The following is a 23,758-nucleotide window of genomic DNA, read 5'->3' on the forward strand; positions in this document are numbered from 1 at the left end:
AACGTTTCGCTAACCGCCGGCGTTGTGTTGGTCCCCGACTTCGTGTTGGGGATTTGGTTTGGTTGTCATCTCGTCACGGTCCTATGAAGGTTTCCTCTCCTAAGTTTAAGCCTCGTTTCATTGGACCATATAAGATTTCTGAGGTTCTTAATCCTGTGTCATTTCGTTTGGACCTTCCAGCTTCTTTTGCCATCCATAATGTGTTCCATAGGTCGTTGTTGCGGAGATACGTGGCGCCTATGGTTCCCTCCGTTGATCCTCCTGCCCCGGTGTTGGTCGAGGGGGAGTTGGAGTATGTGGTGAAGATTTTGGATTCTCGTGTTTCGAGACGGAAACTCCAGTACCTGGTCAAGTGGAAGGGTTATGGTCAAGAAGATAATTCCTGGGTTTTTGACTGATGTTCATGCTGCCGATCTTGTTCGTGCCTTTCATTTGGCTCATCCTGATCGGCCTGGGGGCTCTGGTGAGGGTTCGGTGACCCCTCCTCAAGGGGGGGGTACTGTTGTGAATTCTGTTGTCGAACTCCCTCCTGTGGTCGTGAATGGTACTTCGGCGAGTTCTGTCTATGGGCTCCCTCGGGTGGCTATGAGTGAAGCTGCTGCTTCTGAGGTTCCTTACACAAGTGACGTGGTTTATCCTTTGGTTGGCTTCTCTATTTAACTCCACTCAGATCGTTACTCCATGCCAGCTGTCAATGTTTTAGCATTGGTTCAGTTCGCTCCTGGATCTGCCTGGTGACCTGTCTTCTCCTGCAAAAGCTAAGTTCCTTATTGTTATTTTTGCTCATTGTTTCTTTGTCCAGCTGGTTATCCTGATTTTGTCTTGCTAGCTGGAAGCTCTGGGATGCAGAGTGGCACCCCGCACCGTGAGTCGGTGCGGAGGACCCTTTTGCACACTCTGCGTGGTCTTTTGTAGGTTTTTGTGCTGACCGCAAAGATTCCTTTCCTATCCTCTGTCTGTTTAGTAAGTCTGGCCTCCCTTTGCTGAAACCTATTTCATTTCTGCGTTTGTGACTTTCATCTTTACTCACAGTCATTATATGTGGGGGGCTGCCTATTCCTTTGGGGAATTTCTCTGAGGCAAGGTAGGCTTTATTTTCTATCTCTAGGGCTAGCTAGCTCTGAGGCTGTGACGAGGCGCTTAGGGAGCGTCAGGAGCGCTCCACGGCTATTTTTAGTGTGTGCGATAGGATTAGGGCTTGCGGTCAGCAGAGCTCCCACATCCCAGAGCTCGTCCTGTATGAGTTTAACTATCAGGTTGGGTGCTCCTAACCACCAGGTCATAACAGATCTCATTGAGAAGAGTCATTAATTGTTAAATACTGGACAACTCTTAATTTATGGGTCTGTGTCTTCAGGAGCACCTAGCCAAATTAGTTCTCATGCTTCGCACTGACGAGGGCCAACAGCCCGAAACACCGTGTCTGCGAATTGAGATACTAATTTGGCTTTTATCCTAAGTCATATTGCACGACTCGTTAAAGAGTTGATTGTGACTTGTAGGATCGCTACTTCCAACAGGTGGCGCTATAGAGTTAAGTCCTCTTTTTGGGGGGCATTATGAACTAAAATGGCATGTTGGAAATGTTTCACTCTGTGAAATTCACTGCATACTAGTTTCTAGAAATCACAGATTGGGCCAATAGTCACTATACCTGTAGATGGGTTCCCTGAGTGTAAAGTGGGGATTTCTGATGTTTTGCCACCTCAGGGGCTCTGAAAATTGCACCCACAAACTACTCCAGGAAAATCTGCACCCCAGAAGCCAGATGACACTCGTCTTCTGAGCCCTGCTGTGTGCCCAAACTGTAGTGTATGACCATGTATAGGGTATTGCCATACTTGTGAGAAATAGCATAATTCACAGGTTTCTTTTTCCCTCATTAGTAATGGAAAAAAAATATGAAACATGTTGAGTTAATTATAATTATGGTAACAATTGTAATTTTGCATTTTCACACAACCCAATAGTAAAGAATTTGGTGAAAACGCCTCTAGGGTAAATTACACCTAGTGAAACTTGAGGGGTGTAGTTTCTGAAATGGGGTCACTTGTGGGAGGGCATGGGGGGAGGTTCTGCTGTTTTGGTACCTTGAGGTCTCTGCAAGCATAACATGTTGGCTGCATTCAGGCGGAATTGGGTAACAAATTATTGGGTTCATTTTCTCTATTAGGAGCGTCAATATTGACTTATCAAAGACGATCCAGAATTTATGACTTTTCTATTTGACTATATTCTTAATTGCAGATTTAAATTGGAAAGCTACACTGATCTAAGGTTGTTATTACCAGCCCTGGGGGTCTCTGATTTATTTGACCCAAGGAAAGCAGACTTTAAAGGGATTTCAGGTAATTGCATCACATGGAAAATGACCAGCATTCAAATCTTTCCTGTATACTGTTATGTAGAAATCCATGAATGTACCACCTAATTTCAGAACAGAGAAGCCTTTATGTTTCTCAAGCATCTCATAAAGCGGAGATTGAAGTGGAAGAAGGTGGCACAAAAGGCTCAGGAGTATCAGGTGGGTAAAAAGGCACATCAGTTTATACTCCACATTGTCAACATACTCTATGATGCTGTACACAAAATTTTGGCCAAAAATTCAGTTTTCCTGCCTGAAGTATGGCACCATCTAATTGTGGCTTTTTCGTTTACACACCCAACTGTACTTCTATAGAAATAATTATTTTGGACAGTGCCTTATAGATGCATTATATGAACACAAGTATTGAGACACGTACATATGCTTTCTAAGTTATCCCCTATCCATAGAATAAGGCATAACTTGCTGATCTCTGCACTTCTGACTGCTGGAATCCTCAGCGATCCCATAAATAGGTTCTGCAGCTCAATCTTCAATGGAGTGAAGGTGCAAATGCACGACGACTTCTCCATTGTTTATAGGACGCCAAGAAAAGCCAAGTAGAGTAAGTCCCAATGAATGTGATGGAGATCAAATATTTGCACCAAATGTTCCCACAACTTTGGAAGATACAAATGTCTGAATTGTCTTGGTAAGCTGAAAAATTAAGCTAAGCTTTCCTTTCAGTGGAACTTAGAATCCCAGGACTCTTATTGAAGGCCAATTATTCCTCCTCCACCAATCTTTACAGTTGGCACAATGCAGTCAGGCAGGTGATATTCTCCTGCACTCCTCCATCAGATGCCAGATCGAGAAGTGTGACTCTTTGCCCCACGGAACATGTTTCCTCTGCTCCACAGTCCAGTGGCGGCAGCTTTCTAGCCACTGCCTCCTGTGCATGTGCTTAGTGCAGCTGCTCACCTATGGAAACCCATGTCACGAAGTTCCCGATGAGTTTTTCTGCTAAGGTCAGAGGAGGTTTGAACTCTACAGTCATGGTGTCAGAAGAGCGTTGATGCCTTTTACACATTATCCACCTCCGCACTTGGTGACCGTGCTCTAACTTCATGGCTGAGTTGTTGGCAGGGGTGGATTAAGGGTAGCCAGGGCCCCGGGCTGTTCAGACACTGTGGGCCCCCCGGTCATGTCACAGGGTCATGTGATGGGGTCATGTGACGGGTCATGCAACGGGGTCATCATATACCTGAACCAGATTATTCCAGAAAAATAGTTGCTGTGTGAAACTATAATCTGTCAAACATCCATTGATCTAGTCAATTTACCCTTCAGTTAGAAAGAAAAAAACAAAACAAAAAAAAAACAACACAATTCTATCACCATAAGTGCCAGTAGTCACAGGAGATCTGTACTTTGTATGCAGTGTCTGTGTAGAGGTAATACAGTGATCACCAGTGACATTGTACACAGGACCTCTGCATATAGTATACAGTGTATAGTGTCAGTGTATAGGTAACACTGACTCTCCAGTCACATCTCTAGGTGAAGTCCTTCATCTTTCATCCAGCACAGATCGCCATCACTTCATCGAGCCAGGACGCGTCTCTGCAGGAAATAACAGTTATCTCAAGCTCCGCTTGCAGAACACATTACTTAATTTTTCCCAACTTCTACATTACACCACATGAAGAAAAAGAGGCGACATAGTGACACTCTACACAGTAACAGGACCGCCCCCCCATTTAAAACAGTGTCCTCAAAAAATAAAAAAAATACATCACTGCAGTAATAATATCCCTTAATTAGCCCCTATGATAATAAAAATATCCCCCATCCTGGCCCCGTGTATCTCATTCCTGGCTCCAGCCAGGTTATCCCATCCTGCCCTCATGAGTATCCATTCTGCCCCATATAATCTCCCCATCCTGCCCCATCAGTCTCCATCGTATCCATCTTGCCCCATGATCTTGCACTATGTCTCCAATCCTGCCCCATGTCTTTCATTCTGCCCCGTATCTCCATTCTGCCCATGTCTCCAGTCCTGCCCCCAGTGTCCAGCATCTCTGCCCCAATGTGTCCAGCATATCTGCCCCCAGTGTGTCCAGCATCTGTGCCCCCAATGTCCAGCATCCTGCCCCAGTGTGTCCAGAATATTGCCCCAGTGTGTCCAGCAATCTGCCCAGTGTCTCCAGCATATTGCCCCAGTGTGTCCAGCAATCTGCCCCAGTGTGTCCAGCATATTGCCCCCAGTTTGTCCAGCATTCTGCCCCAGTGTCTCCAGCAATCTGCCCGTGTCTCCAGCAATCTGCCCCATTGTGTTCAGCATTCTGCCCCAGTGGCTCCAGCATATTGCCCTCAGTGTGTCCAGCATCCTGCCCCTGTGTGTCCAGCATATTGCCCCCAGTTTGTCCAGCATTCTGCCCCAGTGTCTCCAGCAATCTGCCCATGTCTCCAGCAATCTGCCCCATTGTGTTCAGCATTCTGCCCCAGTGGCTCCAGCATATTGCCCTCAGTGTGTCCAGCATCCTGCCCCCAGTGTGTCCATCATCTCTGCCCCAGTGTGTCCAGCATTCTGGCCCAGGCCCCCTGGATTGCCGTTCGCAATTAAAAAAAAAACAAAAAACAGTTCTCCTCACCTGTCCGGGCTCCTTCGGCGAAGCAGCTCACTCCAGCAGCGTGCGGTCGTCGGTGACTGACAATGACGTCAGACGCCGGCGGCGTGCGCCCTGCGGCTGATGTCAGCTGCCAGCCTCCGATTGGCTGGTGGCTGTTAACTATTGACGTGCGGGCGCGCGCCTGCACATCAATAGCGTTTAACTGCCGCAGCGCCGGTAGGGGCCCGGTGAGACTAGGCCCGATGCGGGCCCCCTCTGCCCACCGGGCCCATACGCGAGTCAGGGCAGTAATGCCCTGATGGCAGGGGGCAATCTGAGCGGTAGCCCAGGGCCCCCCCACACCACTGGGCCCTGGGCTACCGCCCAGATTGACCCTATTATAATCCGCCCCTGGTTGTTGGGGTTTCTTTTACTTGGCAATATTGCTCACAGTTGGTGGAATATTTAATAGAGAAAACATGTCACAAACCGATTTGTCACAAAGGCGATAGATGTCGTATTATAGCACCACACTCCAATTTGGCGAATCATAGTCCAAAACCTCATTGACAGATGTTAGAGACATACGGCACAGCGAGGGGCCAGATTTTGTACACCTTTAGCAATGGGACTGAATGGAAAAAAAACTTTATTCACTGATTTAGAGATGCATCCCGTATCACTATATGGACAAAATGCATTCTTGACTTGGCAATATTAACCCTTCCTATAAATGTGTCTTACAGCAATGGTGCTGCTGAAAAGATCCCGCATGCCTATGTTTAAAGCAGACAGACCATTTTTCTTCTTCTTAAGACAAGCCAACTCAGGTATATTAGAGGGCTTTAAGTGACGAGCCTACTTTGTCAATCACATGATGTACATATTCTTGCTGAACCACAGGGAACTTTGTCTTTAATCCCTTAATGACTTATGATGTACTATGCCCCTGCCTCGCATGCCAAGCCCGCACCTTTCCTAAAAAACGATGGCTGATCAGTCTCATCTGCCTCCAACAGTCATGGGCTGAGCTGCGTCTGGGGACGTTAACCTGTTAAATGCCACTGTCTTTCTCTCACATCAGCATTTAATGTGCACCGGAAGGAGAGGCGCGCTGTTCTATCTAGTGATGAGTGAACGTGTTAGGCAATCCCTGCATGTGTTGTGGCAAGACATCCTGCCGTGGGTAATCAAAAATATTTTTCAAGCACACCGAAGACACTCAGTTGGGACCTGTGCATGCTCAGATAACACCTTATCGAAGCACGTTTGCCCACCACTATGAGCAGCATGGTGGCTCAGTGGTTAGCACTGTGACTTAAGCACTGGGGTCCTGGGTTCAAATCCCAGAAGGATAACATTTGCAAGGAGTTTGTATGTTTGCTTGGGTTTCCTCCCACACTCTAAGATAGGGAATTAGATTGCGAGTCCCGTTGGGGACAGTGATAATGTGTGTAAAGCGCTGCGGAATATGATATATAAGCAAAGCATAATAAATAATCACTAGTTCTATTCCCTCATCGGCACTCCCACGAGGCGATCGCACAATGCTAAGGAGTTGCTATGACAGCCAGTGATCTACTGAATATCCCTGTGTGTCATCACGGTACGTCTGCAGCTGGTGTTCATAGAAGGCGGTGATTTTGGCTATATACAGCAATGCTCTGACATTGCTGTGTATAGAACAAGCGCGATCAGATGATTGCAGCTTCAAGTCCCCTAAGGGCCTAAGGGGACTAAAATACAGTGAAAAGTAAAATCAGAAAAAAAGTTTAAAAAATAATGAAGAAAAAATGATTAACCCCTTTACCCCCAAGGGTGGTTTGCACGTTAATGACCGGGCCAATTTTTACAATTCTGACCACTGTCCCTTTATGAGGTTATAACTCTGGAACGCTTCAATGGATCCTGGTGATTCTGACATTGTTTTCTCGTGACATATTGTACTTCATGACAATGGTAAAAATTCTTTGATAGTACCTGCGTTTATTTGTGAAAAAAACGGAAATTTGGCGAAAATTATGAAAATTTCGCAATTTTCCAACTTTGAATTTTTATGCAATTAAATCACAGAGATATGTCACACAAAATACTTAATAAGTAACATTTCCCACATGTCTACTTTACATTAGCACAATTTTGGAACCAAAATTTTTTTTTATTAGGGAGTTATAAGGGTTAAAAGTTGACCAGCAATTTCTCATTTCTACAACACCATTTTATTTTAGGGACCACATCTCATTTGAAGTCATTTTGAGGGGTCTATATGATAGAAAATACCCAAGTGTGACACCATTCTAAAAACTACACCCCTCAAGGTGCTCAAAACCATATTCAAGAAGTTTATTAACCCTTCTGGTGCTTCACAAGAATTTTTTGAATGTTTAAATAAAAATGAACATTTAACTTTTTTTCACAAAAAATTTAATTCAGCTCCAATTTGTTTTATTTTACCAAGGGTAACAGGAGAAAATGGACCCCAAACATTGTTGTACAATTTGTCCTGAGTATGCCAATACCCCACATGTGGGGGTAAACCACTGTTTGGGCGCATGGCAGAGCTCGGAAGCGAAGGAGTGCCATTTGACTTTTCAATGCAAAATTGACTGGAATTGAGATGGGACGCCATGTTTCGTTTGAAGAGCCACTGATGTGCCTAAACATTGAAACCCCCCACAAGTGACACCATTTTGCAAAGTAGACCCCCTAAGGAACTTATCTAGAGGTGTGGTGAGCACTTTGACCCACCAAGTGCTTCACAGAAGTTTATAATGTAGAACCGTAAAAATAAAAAATATTTTTTCACAAAAATTTTTTTTTTTGGCCCCCAATTTTTTATTTTCCCAAGGGTAAGAGAAGAAATTGGACCCCAAAAGTTGTTGTACAATTTGTCCTGAGTATGCCAATACCCCACATGTGGGGGTAAACCACTGTTTGGGCGGATGGGAGAGCTCGGAAGGGAAGGAGCGCCGTTTGACTTTTCAATGCAAAATTGACAGGAATTGAGATGGGACGTCATGTTGCGTTTGAAGAGCCACTGATGTGCCTAAACATTGAAACCTCCCACAAGTGACACCATTTTGGAAACTAGACCCCCTAAGGAACTCATCTAGATGTGTTGTGATAGCTTTGAACCCCCAAGTGTTTCACTACAGTTTGTAACGCAGAGCCGTGAAAATTAAAAAAAAAAAATCTTTCCCCCCAAAATTATTTTTTAGCCCCCAGTTTTGTATTTTCCCGAGGGTAAGAGGAGAAATTCGACCCCAAAAGTTGTTGTCCAATTTGTCCTGAGTACGCTGATACCCCATATGTTGGGGGAAACCACCGTTTGAGCGCATGGCAGAGCTCGGAAGGGAAGGAGCGCCATTTGGAATGCAGACTTAGATAGAATGGTCTGCAGACGTCACATTGCGTTTGCAGAACCCCTAATGTACCTAAACAGTAGAAACCCCCCACAAGTGACCCCATATTGGAAACTAGACCCCCCAGGGAACTAATCTAGATGTGTTGTGAGAACTTTGAACCCCCAAGTGCTTCACTACAGTTTATAACGCAGAGCCGTGAAAATAAAAAATCCTTTTTTTTTCCCACAAAAAATATGTTTTAGCCCCGAGTTTTGTATTTTCCCAAGGGTAACAGGAGAAATTGGACCCCAAAAGTTGTTGTCCTATTTGTCCTGAGTACGCTGATACCCCATATGTTGGGGTAAACCCCTGTTTGGGCACACGGGAGAGCTCGGAAGGGAAGAAGCACTGTTTTACTTTTTCAACGCAGAATTGGCTGGAATTGAGATCTGACTCCATGTCGCGTTTGGAAATCCCCTGATGTGCCTAAACAGTGGAAACCCCCCAATTATACCTGATACACCTCTGACCCTGACACACACCTAACCCTAATCCCAACCCTATTCCCAACCGTAAATGTAATCTAAACCCTAACTGTAACTTTAGCCCCAACCCAAACTGCAGCCCTAGCCCTAACTAACCCTAGCCCTAATGGGAAAATGGAAATAAATACATTTTTTTAAATTTTTCCCTAACTAAGGGGGTGATGAAGGGGGGTTTGATTTACTTTTATAGCGGGTTTTTTTAGCGGATTTTTATGATTGGCAGCCGTCACACACTGAAAGACGCTTTTTATTGCAAAAAATATTTTTTGCGTTCCCACATTTTGAGAGCTATAATTTTTCTATATTTTGGTCCACAGAGTCATGTGAGGTCTTGTTTTTTGCGGGATGAGTTGACGTTTTTATTGGTAACATTTTCGGGCACGTGACATTTTTTGATCGCTTTTTATTCCGATTTTTGTGAGGCAGAATGACCAAAAACCAGCTATTCATGAATTTCTTTTGGGGGAGGCGTTTATACCGTTCCGCGTTTGGTAAAATTGATAAAGCAGTTTTATTCTTCGGGTCAGTACGATTACAGCGACACCTCATTTATATCATTTTTTAATGTTTTGGCGCTTTTATACGATAAAAACTATTTTATAGAAAAAATAATTATTTTGGCATCGCTTTATTCTCATGACTATAACTTTTTTACTTTTTTGCTGATGATGCTGTATGGCGGCTCGTTTTTTGCGGGACAAGATGACGCTTTCAGCGGTACCATGGTTATTTATATCTGTCCTTTTGATCGCGTGTTATTCCACTTTTTGTTCGGCGGTATGATAAAGCGTTGTTTTTTTGCCTTTTTTTTTTTCTTACGGTGTTTACTGAAGGGGTTAACTAGTGGGCCAGTTTTATAGGTCGGGCCGTTACGGATGCGGCGATACTAAATATGTGTACTTTTATTGTTTTTTTTTTTTTTTTATTTAGATAAAGAAATGTATTTATGGGAATAATATATATTTTTTTTTCATTATTTTGGAATATTTTTTTTTTTTTTTTTTTTTTTTTTACACATTTGAAATTTTTTTTTTTTTACTTTTTCCCAGGGGGGGACATCACAGATCAGTGATCTGACAGTTTGCACAGCACTCTGTCAGATCACTGATCTGACATGCAGCGCTGCAGCCTTCACAGTGCCTGCTCTGAGCAGGCTCTGTGAAGCCACCTCCCTCCCTGCAGGACCCGGATCCGCGGCCATCTTGGATCCGGGGCTGGAGGGAGCAGGGAGGGAGGTGAGACCCTCGCAGCAACGCGATCACATCGCGTTGCTGCGGGGGGCTCAGGGAAGCCCGCAGGGAGCCCCCTCCCTGCGGGAAGCTTCCCTGTACCGCCGGCACATCGCGATCATCTTTGATCGCGGTGTGCCGGGGGTTAATGTGCCGGGGGCGGTCCGTGACCGCTCCTGGCACATAGTGCCGGATGTCAGCTGCGATAAACAGCTGACACCCGGCCGCGATCGGCGGCGCTCCCCCCGTGAGCGCCGCCGATCGCGCTGGACGTACTATCCCGTCCATGGTCATAGGGGGCCACCCCACATGGACGGGATAGTACGTCCGATGTCAGAAAGGGGTTAAAGTTCAAGTCACCTCCCCCTTTACCACATTCAAATAAAAAGAAAAAAAAAAAAGGTGGATCGCTGCATTCGTAAGTCTGATCTATCAAAATATGAAATAAATTAATCTGATCGGTAAACAGCGTAATGAGAGAATACAAATCAAAATAGAAAAAAACCATGTAATAACTGGAGATCAAAAACATCATATCTATCTCAAAGTGATATCAATAAAAACATCGACTCAGGGCGCAAAAAAACAAGCCCTCTCACAGGATCTTATCCCAAAAGTTGAAAAATGTTACAGGTGTCGGAAAATCGCAACATAAGAAAATTCTTATTTACTTACAAATTTCAGAATTATTTTTCACCACTTAAAAAAAACAAAAAAAAACACAAAAACTACACGTTTGGTATCGCCATAATCATATTGAGCTGGAGAATGATATTATCAGGTCGTGTTTACATTGGAGCAGCATAATGTAGAGACATAGATTAAAAACGGTGTAACCCCGCCCACACCGCTGATTGGCAGATTTCTGTTTACACTGTGCATAGGCAAAAAGCTGCCAATCAGTGGTGGGGTGGAGCTATGCAGAGCTCATGAATATGGAGGACTACATACAGCAGGTTTACTAGTCCTCTAGTGATAATCTTCTGCTGATAAAAAGGATTTGGTCAAAACTACACAAGCAGCCCAGTAAGTGACACAGCTGAAATCAGGGTCTCTCTCGCTACAATATTGTGACAAAATATTAAGTGACAAAAACCTGGTGACAGATTCCCTTACGAAAAAAAAAGTAAAGGCAGATTTGTGAATAATTTTATACAAAACCCTTGTGCTAGCTTCTCAAACAAAAATGAAAGCCTTTCAGCTTACCTCCTATAAAATTGAGTCCTAACGTGATCAGTCAAGAGCATCCAATCTGCTTGTTGAGATATAAAAATATATACGATATATATTATATACAGTCAAAGACAAAAGTGTTGGCTCCTTTGAAATTGTTTGCACCCTTGACATTTTTCCAGAAAATTAAATATTTTTCCCAGAAATTTGTTACAATCACACATGTTTTGTTATACACTTTTATTTCCTTTATTGGAACAACACAAAAGAAGAAAACAGAGGGGAAAAAAAGATGATTACTTACAGGTTGTGACGTAGCAATCACCTAGCCGGTTGGGGTACGCTCACTTGGCGGCGATATTTAAACAAACAGCGACCGTTTCTCATTACCAAAAGTCCAGACCCGGTTTATTATACCACCATAACCCATGGTAGGCCATGTGATAATCACAGAACCGGCATATAGTCCATTTCAGTTGAGGTTACATTCGCACAGTTCAATACCCGACAGCCGTCAGTTCACTATTCCCCAGGCTCCGAGTTACCCGCTTAGTGACGGAGCCACATTTTTTAAATCTGACCAGTGTCACTTTATATGGTAATAACTCTGGAACGCTTCAATATATCCCAGTGATTTAGAGACTGTTTGTTCGTGACACATTATACTTCATGATAATGATAAATTTAGGTCGATATGTTTTGTGTTACCGTATATACTCGAGTATAAGCCAAGATTTTCAGCCCACTTTTTTGGGCTGAAAGTCCCCCTCTCGGCTTATACTCGAGTCATGCCCAGGGGTCGGCAGGGGAGGGGGAGCGGGGTCTGTCTAGTTATACTCACCTACTCCTGGCGCGGTCCTTGCAGGTCCCTGTCTTCCCGGCGTTGGCAGCTTCTTCCTGTACTGAGCGGTCACATGGTACTGCTCATTACAGTAATGAATATGCAGCTCCACCTCCAATACAGGTGGAGCCGCATATTCATTACTGTAATGAGCGGTTACGGTGACCGCTCGGTACAGGAAGAAGCTGGGGCACCAGGGAGCCAGGGACCTGCAGGGACCGCGCCAGGAGCAGGTGAGTATAAAGGGGAGGGGAGCGCTGCGTGATAATCACCTGCTCCTCGTTCTGGCACCGCTCCGCCTTCAGCAGTGATGCTCAGGTCAGAGGGCGCGGTGACGTGGTTAGTGCGCGCCCTCTGCCTGAACGTCAGCGCAGAAGACGCTGAAGATGAAGCGGAGCCGGAAAGAGGAGCAGGTGAATATAGCAAGTGCCGGGGACTTGAGCGACGGAGAGGTGAGTATGATTTTTTTTTTAATCGCAGCAACAGCAAATGGGGCCAAGTGGCTGTGCAGAGCATCCATGGGGCCATAACACTTGTGCAGCACTATAAGGGGCAAGTGGCTGTGCGGAGCATCTATGGGGCCATAACTTTTGTGCAGCTCTATATGGGGCAAGTGTCTGTATGAGGCCATAATCAACGTTTGTGCAGCACTATATGGGGCAAATATCTGTATGGAGTATTTTATGGGGCCATAACGTTTGTGCAGCATTATATTGGGCAAATGTGTCTATGGAGCATCTTATGGGGTCATTATTAACCTTTATGCAGGATTATATGGGGCATATTTTAATACGGAGCATCTTATGGGGCCATCATAAACTTTATGGAGCATTATATGGGGCTCCTGATTCAATATGGATATTCAAAAAACACTTAACCTACTGATGTCTCAATTAGTTTTACTTTTATTGGTATCTATTTTTACATGCAACTTTTTTTGTGCCGACGGTCCACCAAAACACGACACATCCGTCGCACGACGGATGCGACGTGTGGCCATATGTCGCAATGCGTTGGCTAATACAAGTCTATGGAAAAAAAACGCATCCTGCGGGCAACTTTGCAGGATGCGTTTTTTCTCCAAAACGACGCATTGCGACATACGTCACACAACACTAGTGTGAAAGTAGCCTAAGGGGTTAAACAGATATGGACGGTGCAAACACTGATCGTGGCTGATGCAGCAAGTTGTCAGCTGTAGTGTACAGCCGACAACTGCTGGATTGTCACCTGTATGAGGATGCCATTCTCTTATATCTCACGTCAGTTAAAAGACGTATTGGCGGTCATTAAGGGGTTAACAGATTTTCAGGTTTCCCAGCCTGGCTTCATATAGGTCCTGTCAGTAGTGCAGACACTCAGTAGTTTCCTGGACTTTCAGGATCTCCAGTCTCACACATGCCCAGCCTTCCCGTGTGGTGCAACCAGGAAACATATAGGACCTTTCTGACATCACAGGAGCACCCCCCCCCCCCACTGGGTGGTATGTGGTTAACCAGTCCCACCCATCACTTTCTGGTTAACCCCTAAATCCAGCCCTTTACTAATATACAGGTTTGTGGGACTACAAGACCCAGCAACCGGTCCTGGATTCAGAACGAAGGAGACCTGTGTCTGTGCGATACATTCCCATCTTCTTATACACCACTAGTTGGCACATCACAAGGTAATCGAATTTTCGAGAACCCACGATAGCACCATGGAGAGGATCCACCCCAAGAACATAAAACCCTAGTTTTAAAGGGCGCTTCAGTTGTTTACAGTGCATGAGAGGAACTCTGTTTGGTTAGTTTAGTACACAAATAAATACAAGTTCGACAATACATGTCACGTCCGTGATATACTACCATATCCCGTATAACACTACATCTGTAGTTTAATTTAAAAAGGAACCCCTTACATTTTGGGTCCCTCTGTCTTGGAACAATCCCGTGTGCTCCTTCTTGATGCACGAAAAGGTCTTTTGAATTTTGGGTCACTGGTTTGGGGGAACCCTTTTTTTAATCTGTGGCCTTATTCAAAATCTTGTCAAAAGGATGATCTGAAAAGATATTCACCCTCGAAGGGAATACCACAGAGCCTAGACTGAAAGCGGAAGTCCCCAGTCCAATTTTTTAGCCGAAGGGCCCTTCTGGCAGAATTCGAGAAGGCACATGTACATGTTGTCATTTGCACTGCGTCAGCTGAAGCATCCATGGGGAAATCTGCTGCCTTTGCTATGTTTGTAAGGCTGGCAAGCAACTGATCTCTTGGGCATTTGTTTCTAATCTGTGCCTCTATTTGGCTAAGCCACATATGCTCAGAGATCTCACCATACATGTGGTGCTTTATTTGGTTTAAAGGCTGCCACCCCGGATTCCCAAACTTTCTTCAGAAAGCCTTCTCCTTCCTATCATATGGATCCTTTACAAGCCCTGCATCATCGAACGTGAGCGCTGTATTAAGTGACAACTTGCATACATCCGTCTATTTTTGGTACTTTATCCCAGATTTCCGAATACTCTATACTTTTATGCTTCCTGTCCTCTAATCCCCCCCAACATTGGCTCCTGAAGGGGACGGAAGCTGAACAGGGCCACCCAACTTCTATCATAGAGTAGGTAAAGAAATCCAACCTTTAGTTTAATTATACATAATTTTTAAATTAGTTTAACCCCTTAGTGACAGAGCCAATTTGGTACTTAATGAATATTACTGGTGATTATGAAAAAAACGGAATATGGCGAAAATTTAAAAATTTTGCAATTTTCAAACTTTGTATTTTTATGCCCTTAAATCAGAGAGATATGTCACAAAAAATAGTTAATAAATAACATTTTCCACATGTCTACTTTACATCAGCACAATTTTGGAACCAAAAATTTTTTTTTTGTTAGGGAGTTATAAGGGTTGAAAGTTGACCAGCAATTTCTCATTTTTACAACACCATTTTTTTTTAGGGACATCACATCACATTTGAAGTCATTTTGAGGGGTCTATATGATAGAAAATAACCAAGTGTGACACCATTCTAAATACTGCACCCCTCAAGGTGCTCAAAACCATATTCAAGAAGTTTATTAACCCTTTACGTGCTTCACAGGAACTGAAACAATGTGGAAGGAAAAAATGAACATTTAACTTTTTTTTGCAAACATTTTACTTCAGAACCATTTTTTTTATTTTCACAAGTGTAAAAACAGAAATTTAACCATACATTTTGTTGTGCACTTTCTCCTGAATACGCTGATACCCCATATGTGGGGGTAAACCACTGTTTGGACGCTCCGCAGAGCTTGGAAGTGAAGGAGCGCCGTTTGACTTTTTCAATGTAGAATTGGCTGGAATTGAGATTGGATGCCATGTCACGTTTAGAGAGCCCCTAATGTGCCTAAACAGTGGAAACCCCCCACAACTGACACCATTTTGTAAACTAGACCCCTTAAAGGAACTTATTTAGATGTGTGGTGAGCACTTTGAACCCCCAAGTGCTTCACAGAAGTTTATAACGTAGAGCCGTGAAAATAAAAAAAATCGCATTTGTTCACACAAAAATGATCTTTTCGTCCACAAATTCTTATTTTCGCAAGGGTAACAGGAGAAATTAGACCACAAAAGTTGTTGTGCAATTTCTCCTGAGTACGTCGATACCCCATATGTGGGGGTAAACCACTGTTTGGGCACACCGCAGAGCTTGGAAGAGAAGGAGTGCCGTTTTACTTTTTCAATGTAGAATTGGCTGGAATTGAGATCGGACGCCATGTCGTGTTTGGAGAGCCCCTGATGTGTCTAAACAGTACAAACCCCCAAGTGACCCCATTTTGGAAACTAGACCCCCATGGAACTTATCTAGATGTGTAATGAGAACTTTGAATGCCCAAGTGCTTCACAGAAGTTTATAATGCAGAGTCGTGAAAATAAAAAATATTTTTTTTCCACAAAAAATATTTTTTAGCCCAAGTTTTTATTTTCACAAGGGTAACAAGAAAATTGGACCCCAAAAGTTTTTGTCCAATTTATCCCGAGTACGCTGATGCCCCATATGTGGGGGTAAACCACTGTTTGGGCGCACGGCAGAGCTCAGAAGAGAGGGAGCACCATTTGACTTTTTGAGCGCAAAATTGGCTGTCATGTTTGGAGACCCCCTGATGTACTTAAACAGTGGAAACCCCCCCAATTCTAACTCCAACCCTAACCCCAACACACCCCTAACCCTAATCCCAACCCGATCCATAATCCTAATCACAACCCTAACCCCAAAACAACCCTAATCTCAACCATAACCAAAACCCTAAATCCAACACACCCCTAATCCTAATCTCAACCCTAACCTCAAACCTAACCCTAATCCCAATACACCCCTAACCCTAATCCCAAACCTAACCCTAATCCCAAACGTAACCCTAATGCCAACCCTAACCCTAATACCAACCCTAATCCCAACTCTAACCCTAACACTTTAGCCCCAACCCTAACTTTACCCCTAACCCTAAATTTAGCCCCAACCCTAACTTTAGCCCCAACCCTAACCCTAACTTTAGCCCCAACCCTAAGGCTACTTTCACACTTGCGTCGTGTGGCATCCGTTGCAATCAGTCGTTTTGGACAAAAATATGATCCTGTAAATGTGCCCGCAGGATGCAGTTTTTGCCCATAGACTTGTAGTGCCGACGGATGGCCACACGTTGCGTCCGTCGTGCACTGGATCCATTGTGTTTTGGCGGACCGTCACAAAAAAAAAGTTCAATGTAACCTTTTTTTTGTACGTCGCGTCCGCCATTTCCAACCACGCATGCATGGCCGTAACTCTGCCCCCTCCTCCCCAGGACCTAGACTGGGCAGATGCGTTGAAAAACTGCATCCGCTGCCCACGTTGTGCACAATTTTCACAACGTGCGTCGGTACGTCGGGCCGACGCAAGTGTAAAAGAAGCCTAACCCTAGCCCTAAATTTAGCCCCAACCCTAACCCTAAATTAAGCCCCAACTCCTCTAGCTGCCGGCCGGCAGATCATGGCAGGCGCACTGCGCCCGCCATTTTCTTTCCCGATGAAGAAGCCGGCGGGCAGGAGGGGACGAAGGAGGATCCAGGGTCCCCGAATCCCCCTATTTCTCTGTCCTCTGATGTGCGATCACATCAGAGGACAGAAAATGACAGATCGCTTTTTTTTTTTGCGACCGCCGGTAAACAGTTAATTACCGGCGATGGCAAAACAGGGGTCGGTAAAAACTGACCCCGATCATGTTCTTTGGGGTCTCGGCTACCCCTGGCAGCCGAGACCCCAAAGATCTTCCGGGTGCTGGCCGGCGGGCGCACTGCGCATGTGCCCGCCATTTTTTTGCTGGAAAAAGATGGAGGCGCCCATCAGGAGCCACGAGGAGCACCAGGGGAGACATGTGCGTATCGGGGGGCAATTTCTCTGTCCTCTGATATGCGATCACATCGGAGGACAGAAATTACATGGGAAATTGCGGGTTTTTTTGCGACCACCGGTAAATGGTTAATTACCGGCGATCGCAACCCAGGAGTCGGTAAAAAAAAACCCGAATCATGTTCTCTGGGGTCTCGGCTACCCCCAGCATTCGAGACCCCAGAGAAAATCCGACTGGGGGGCGCTATTCACTTTTTCCACAGCGCCGTTAATCAACGGCGCTGTGGTTTAAGTACCCTTAACTGCCGCCGTTAAAAGGCATATCGGTGGTCGTTAAGGGGTTAATAAAGGTCTCATATGTAGGTTTCATTTTTAAAAAAAGATGTATATTGGGATATAATAGTGGTCAAATCTTAATTTAAAGGGGGATTTTACATCAGATAATGCAACTTATTTTCAATGCAAACCCAGCCACATTCAATTTACAACTAGCTCTAGACCTCTCAATTGGGGGTTCGTTTTGGTTAATTTCATGACTAGTAGCAGTGGGCAGGCTCTATATAAGGAGCAGATGACATCCAGAACCAAAACAGCCCAGACGGAGAAGGTCCGGTGACCTTCAAAACGCGTTGGCAATTGGCCCTGTTCAGCTTCCGTCCCCTGCTCCATGCTTTCAGCTCTAGGTGACGTCACCCAGACCACGCCCCCTTCACACACCGCTACAGTCTAGCGGCGCCTTCGGCCGAGGCACGGCTGGCGAGCGCAGCGGTACAATTCCAATAAGGGATGACGCTCCCCGGATTTCTACCACCCTGCATCGCCGCTTCGACCCCCAATTCTGGACTGGACTCACGGAGGCATTGCACGTCATAGTAACATAGTAACATAGTTAGTAAGGCCGAAAAAAGACATTTGTCCATCCAGTTCAGCCTATATTCCATCATAATAAATCCCCAGATCTACATCCTTCTACAGAACCTAATAATTGTATGATACAATCTTGTTCTGCTCCAGGAAGACATCCAGGCCTCTCTTGAACCCCTCGACTGAGTTCGCCATCACCACCTCCTCAGGCAAGCAATTCCAGATTCTCACTGCCCTAACAGTAAAGAATCCTCTTCTATGTTGGTGGAAAAACCTTCTCTCCTCCAGACGCAAAGAATGCCCCCTTGTGCCCATCACCTTCCTTGGTATAAACAGATCCTCAGCGAGAAAAGTCAGTGTGTTTCATGTAGCAGCGTGCACATTTGTCCCTTTCAAGCACCAATTGTCTCCACACACTTGGAATCAGCCTACTGGTCTCTTCGCCGGCACATTACGATGCAAAAAAGACACAGCACCGGCACTGCAGTGGTGCAACACCAGTAAGTGTTTTTTTCTACTTTTTGTGACTGGGACCTATTGTGCTATTTTTTCTTGGTGCATGATTGCTATTATCGGTGGTTGGTAACGATTGGCAATCAGTATATCTATATTAGATTGGTTATGTATTAATTGGTATATCTTCAAAGCACCAAAGCCTCAAGGTTTATATAGAAACTGACTTTTCTTTTACCAACTATTTATTCTATTCTGAACAGGGTAGCGCGGTGACCTTTGTTTTAACTTTATTCGTTTTCTTTGGTATTGACAGACTGAGCACAGCAGCTGTCTAGGCACCAGCAGCTTTAACCTATATCTAACACTTTTGTGAGCGCCGGTGTGCCTAACATTATATACTTTTGAGCTCTAAAGTCACAGCTGCTTATCCCGGCAAGTCAGCGGAAGGATGAGACTCTGCAAAATTGCAATCTTGGGTATTTTGCTGGGACTGTTCTATGTATTTGCTGGTTTTGTCGTGCAATAAAATATTGCCTCATGGTTTTACCCTCACCCTGTGTTGGCAGAGTAGTATTATGCCCACGGTAAAAGGAGAGATGGCGTTTGGTGGGATGATCCCTGGTCCATGCGGTTTAGGCTAGCGAACTAGGGCACCTGCTGACCCAGTCTCCACAAACATCTTTGAACCTCCACCATATTTGACAGTAGGTACTGCATTATTTTCGCTGTAGGCCTCATTCTGTTTTGTAATCAGTAGTATGAGGTGCTTTACCAAAAAGCTCTATGTTGGTCTCAAAAGACACTTTCCCAGAAGGATTTTGGCAACCTGCAGTCTAGCTTTTTCTATGTCTCAGTGTTAGCAGTGGGGGGCTCTTGCCATATTCTCATTTCATTCAAATCTTGACTGGTAGTTCGTGCTGACACTGATGCACCCGTAGCCTGCAGGACATCGACCATCCGGACTATCCTGCGTTGCAACTTTTCTTCAATTTTTCTCTGCCGTCCACGTGCAGGGAGATTAGCTGCAGTGCCACAGGTTGTAAACTTCTTGATTATGTTGAGCACAGTGGACAAAGGAACTTCAAGATCTCTGGAGATGGACTTGTAACCTTATTATTGATATTTTTCTACAATTTTGGTTATCATACAGTTCTCTTCTTTCTGTTCTTCTTTGCGTCTGGAGGATAGAAGGTTTTTCCACCAACATAGAAGAGGATTCTTTACTGTTAGGGCGGTGAGAATCTGGAATTGCTTGCCTGAGGAGGTGGTGATGGCGAACTCAGTCAAGGGGTTCAAGAGAGGCCTGGATGTCTTCCTGGAGCAGAACAATATTGTATCATACAATTATTAGGTTCTGTAGAAGGACGTAGTTCTGGGGATATATTATGATGGAATATAGGCTGAACTGGATGGACAAATGTCTTTTTTCAGCCTTACTAACTATGTTACTATGTTCTCCATGCTTAGTGGGGTACGCGCACACACAGACGCACAATTTAAAGATTGAGCCAACATCTCCCCTTTTATCTGGTTTCAGGTGTGATTTTCATATTGCCCACACCTGTTACTTGCTATATGTGACTGTTTCAAGAAGGTGATGCTTGTTCAAAAAGTAATTTATCAACATTTTTGGAAAGGTGCCACATCTTTTTCGGCCAGTAATTTGTGCAAAATTATGTCCAATTTGCCATTTTCCATTGTTCCAAACACACAAAGGAAAAAACAATGTGTATAACAAACCATGTGTAATTGCAATAATTTTCTGTGAGAAATACTTCATCTTCTGGAACAATTTCAAGGGTGGCAATGTGGGTAAATTTTAAAACTGCAGCATATAAAAAGCCAGCAAAATGAAAAGCAATAAAGTCACAAAAATGTCTCTTTTATGATGGTCTATCCATACCCTTAATGTAGTTTCTAATTACAATTATTTTGGTTTCTTACAGGTTTGGTGCTGTTCATAGGAAGAGTCACAAATCCTTTGCACTGAATGAGCAGTCAAGTGTTTCTATATTTATTATTCCTGTGTTTTCTTGACAAAGTATGAAACCATTTTTATTGTATAGACTATTCTAAATAAAACCTTGACTCGTTTTACAATTAGTTTTCTTTTCTGGTTAGTCAATTGATTGAAATTGAATAAAAAAGACAACTTAGACAAGTACTAAAGAAACACCCACAGTAAAAACTTGTTGCATTTATTATTGATCATGAAGAGGTCAAGACATACCATACATTTTTTTTAATTAAAGATTATTATTTATTCCATGGCATTTTACATGTGAGGAGGGGTATACATAAAAACAAATACAATAATCTTGAACAATACAAGTCACAACTGGGTACAGGAGGAGAGAGGACCCTGCCCACGAGGGATCACAGTCTACAAGGGATGAAAGAGGATACAATAGGTGAGGATAGAACTGGTCGTGCAGTGGTTTGGTCGATCGGTGGTTACTGCAGGTTGTAGACTTGTCGGAAGAGGTGGGTCTTCAGGTTCTTTTTGAAGGTTTCGATGGTAGGTGAAAGTCTGATATGTTGTGGTTGAGAGTTCCAGAGTAGGGGTGATGCGCGAGAGAATTCTTGTATGCGATTGTGGGAAGAGGAGATAACAGGGGAGTAGAGAAGGAGATTTTGTGAGGGTCAGAGGTTGCGTGTAGGTAAGTACCGGAAGACGAGGTCGCAGATGTATGGAGGAGACAGGTTGTGGATGGCTTTGTATGTCATGGTTAGGGTTTTCTACTGGAGTCTTGTGGGACTGGGGAGAGTGGGCAGCCATTTACTGTAATGGATAGGTTTGTCGGTGAAATAGTCCAAAATCTATAATATTCCTGGATGTTTTAGACTCAGACTTAAAGCTGCTCTAAGTAAGAGACTGATGAGCTTGCCTGCTCTGATTTTGGAAGTACTGTGGATGTCAAAAGTAAAGGGTTTCTCTATCAGGAGGAATCTTAAAAAAAAGTTTGACAGTTCTGATCAGCGACATGGTGGCCCTTACTAGATCCATTTTAAAACAGACTTCTAAAAATGATCCATTAGGTTTTTATCAGGGCTCTTTACCAGTCAGACCGCTGCTGTAGACCACACCGAAACTGAATAAGACACTGATGCGAACAGCGCCTCAGTACACAGCTTTAACAAGTTGTGTTTTTATGCAAATATTTATAGGAGTATGAAATTTGAGAGAATCCTTTTGTAATTGTGAGGATTTTTTTTTATATAAAATAAAAATAATCAGCAATACTTGTGTAACTTTGACCAAGGTTTTCCATATTCTTTTCACCCATGCCAATGAGGGTGTCAAATAATTCTCCGTTTTGCAGTAAAGCAATGCACACCCTAGTCTGATGTTTTCCTATATCACCAGTAAATGTACTTTCATGTCATCCTTCATTTTTTCCGCCTCCAAACCAGTCACATCATTTTAACCAAAATGATCCTTCCCTCATTCCCCAGTCCTTACTGAGGTAGTCCACTACTTTGGCCATCAATGTCTGATTAGTTAGGGTCAGACACCGGGCACCCCCGCCATCCGCAACTGCTCAATTGCCAACCGCTGATCTGCGGGGGTGCCAGATGTTGGACCGCGCACAATCAGACATTGATGACCTATCCTAAGGAAAGGGTCATCAATGATGTTGTAGTGGACAACCTCTAAAGCCGTGCTCATTGATTCAAAGCTTTGTCACACACATGTAACTTATGTATTTAGGTGGCAATTAGAATTGGGGGCATCTACTCTAACTGAAAAATAAATGGTCCCAGATTTATACCTATTGTACAGAAAGATATCCTCTATTTTAATGATTTAGACAAATCTCAAGGCCTTAACAAGGTGGTACCGCATACCAGCCCATACTGCCCATTCAGTCCTTAGCTATTACCCAACTTCTTTCAGGGGTTCTCTCACTATAGGCAACCTGCCCTACATCTGGTTAACAAGTCTGACTTCTTTCAAGATTTATTCTAAAAAGGCAACCAAAACTAAGCAAAACCTGCTTTGAGGCACATTTCTTACTGCCAAGAGAGCAGGTTTTGCCTTTGGAAAAAAAGATTGCAAAAAATGCAACATGTGGACAGCCTTACTGGGATGTGAAATTCCTAGGGACCATTTGGAGGATCTCAAAAGAAAACAAAAACAACCTTAAACTTGAAAAATGTTTTGTGCAAGTACCCATCTTCTATGTTTGAAGGGTAGTAACTTCCCATTCACAGGTCAAAGCCTGGCTCTCGACATGTGAACAAGAAACTTCTATGCTATAGATGGACAGGATAATGGTCATTGTATATAGTCGTGCTCGATTTCATATACACAGCTGTCTACTTACATGCTTTAAATCTCATCTTTACCATCCTTTGCTTACCCTGTCTGATGGATCTTCCCCTGTTCTCCATAGGTTCTTCCTCTTCATACGAGTCTTTATCCTTAAAATTCTGATGGAACCTCCCTAAAGTACATGTTTTTCAGGCCATGACAGCCAATGTTCAAAAGAAAAAAAAAATGTAAAAAATTTCCCCTTTATCGGTTTCCCATTGTAAACACCAGAGGCCAGTTCTCAGATCTCTTGATTTAATCTTGAATTTCCAAGTGACGAAATATCAATATGTGATCAATCATTAGACTCAATTCTCTTGTTCTCATCTCAGTTTATACAAAATGCAATAAATAAATGAATCACTATTTCTGATGCAGGAAGGTCCCCTCCAATGGTCTCTAGATCACTGCTGCAGTGTTCACGTGCAGAAAGTAAAGCCAACGACTGGCTGCAGCAGTCACATGTTCCAATAAAAGGATGTCGTTACTGCAAGTAAAAGAGCCCGGCAGGGGACCTGTACTAATGCAGTGATCCTTGAACATTTCTGGACAGAACCGGCCAAGATTTTCAGCAGAGAAACTGTAAAAGTTCCAGCTCAGTGCTTTTACATTTTCAGCTTTGGAGAGCTAGGGAGCTAAAAAGTGAAATCGGGTATTATCCGACAGTATAATTTGAAACAAGATTTGCTAACCTGATAAAGTTTAGTATCAGAACACTTTATGAG

The 23,758-nt window shown here is 43.8% G+C and overlaps 1 protein-coding gene across 3 annotated transcripts in view; it reads left to right on the forward strand.

Annotated features, from left to right (window-relative positions):
• The window catches only part of SERPINE3 (serpin family E member 3), a 106,603-nt gene extending 85,786 nt beyond the window's left edge, over positions 1-20,817 (forward strand). For 2 of the 3 annotated variants that reach the window (XM_069760274.1, XM_069760276.1), the window contains exons 6-9: positions 2,248-2,348; positions 2,438-2,524; positions 5,664-5,747; positions 20,665-20,817. In XM_069760274.1, the coding sequence (XP_069616375.1) occupies positions 2,248-2,348; positions 2,438-2,524; positions 5,664-5,747; positions 20,665-20,708 (316 nt within the window). In that variant the 3' untranslated portion in view covers positions 20,709-20,817. The remainder of the gene's footprint in view (positions 1-2,247; positions 2,349-2,437; positions 2,525-5,663; positions 5,748-20,664) is intronic. The other variant, XM_069760275.1, reaches the window with a different exon arrangement.
• The last annotated feature ends 2,941 nt before the right edge of the window (positions 20,818-23,758 follow it).

The sequence above is a fragment of the Ranitomeya imitator genome, chromosome 3 (assembly GCF_032444005.1).
Source record: "Ranitomeya imitator isolate aRanImi1 chromosome 3, aRanImi1.pri, whole genome shotgun sequence".
In the NCBI taxonomy this organism is placed as follows: Eukaryota; Metazoa; Chordata; class Amphibia; order Anura; family Dendrobatidae; genus Ranitomeya; species Ranitomeya imitator.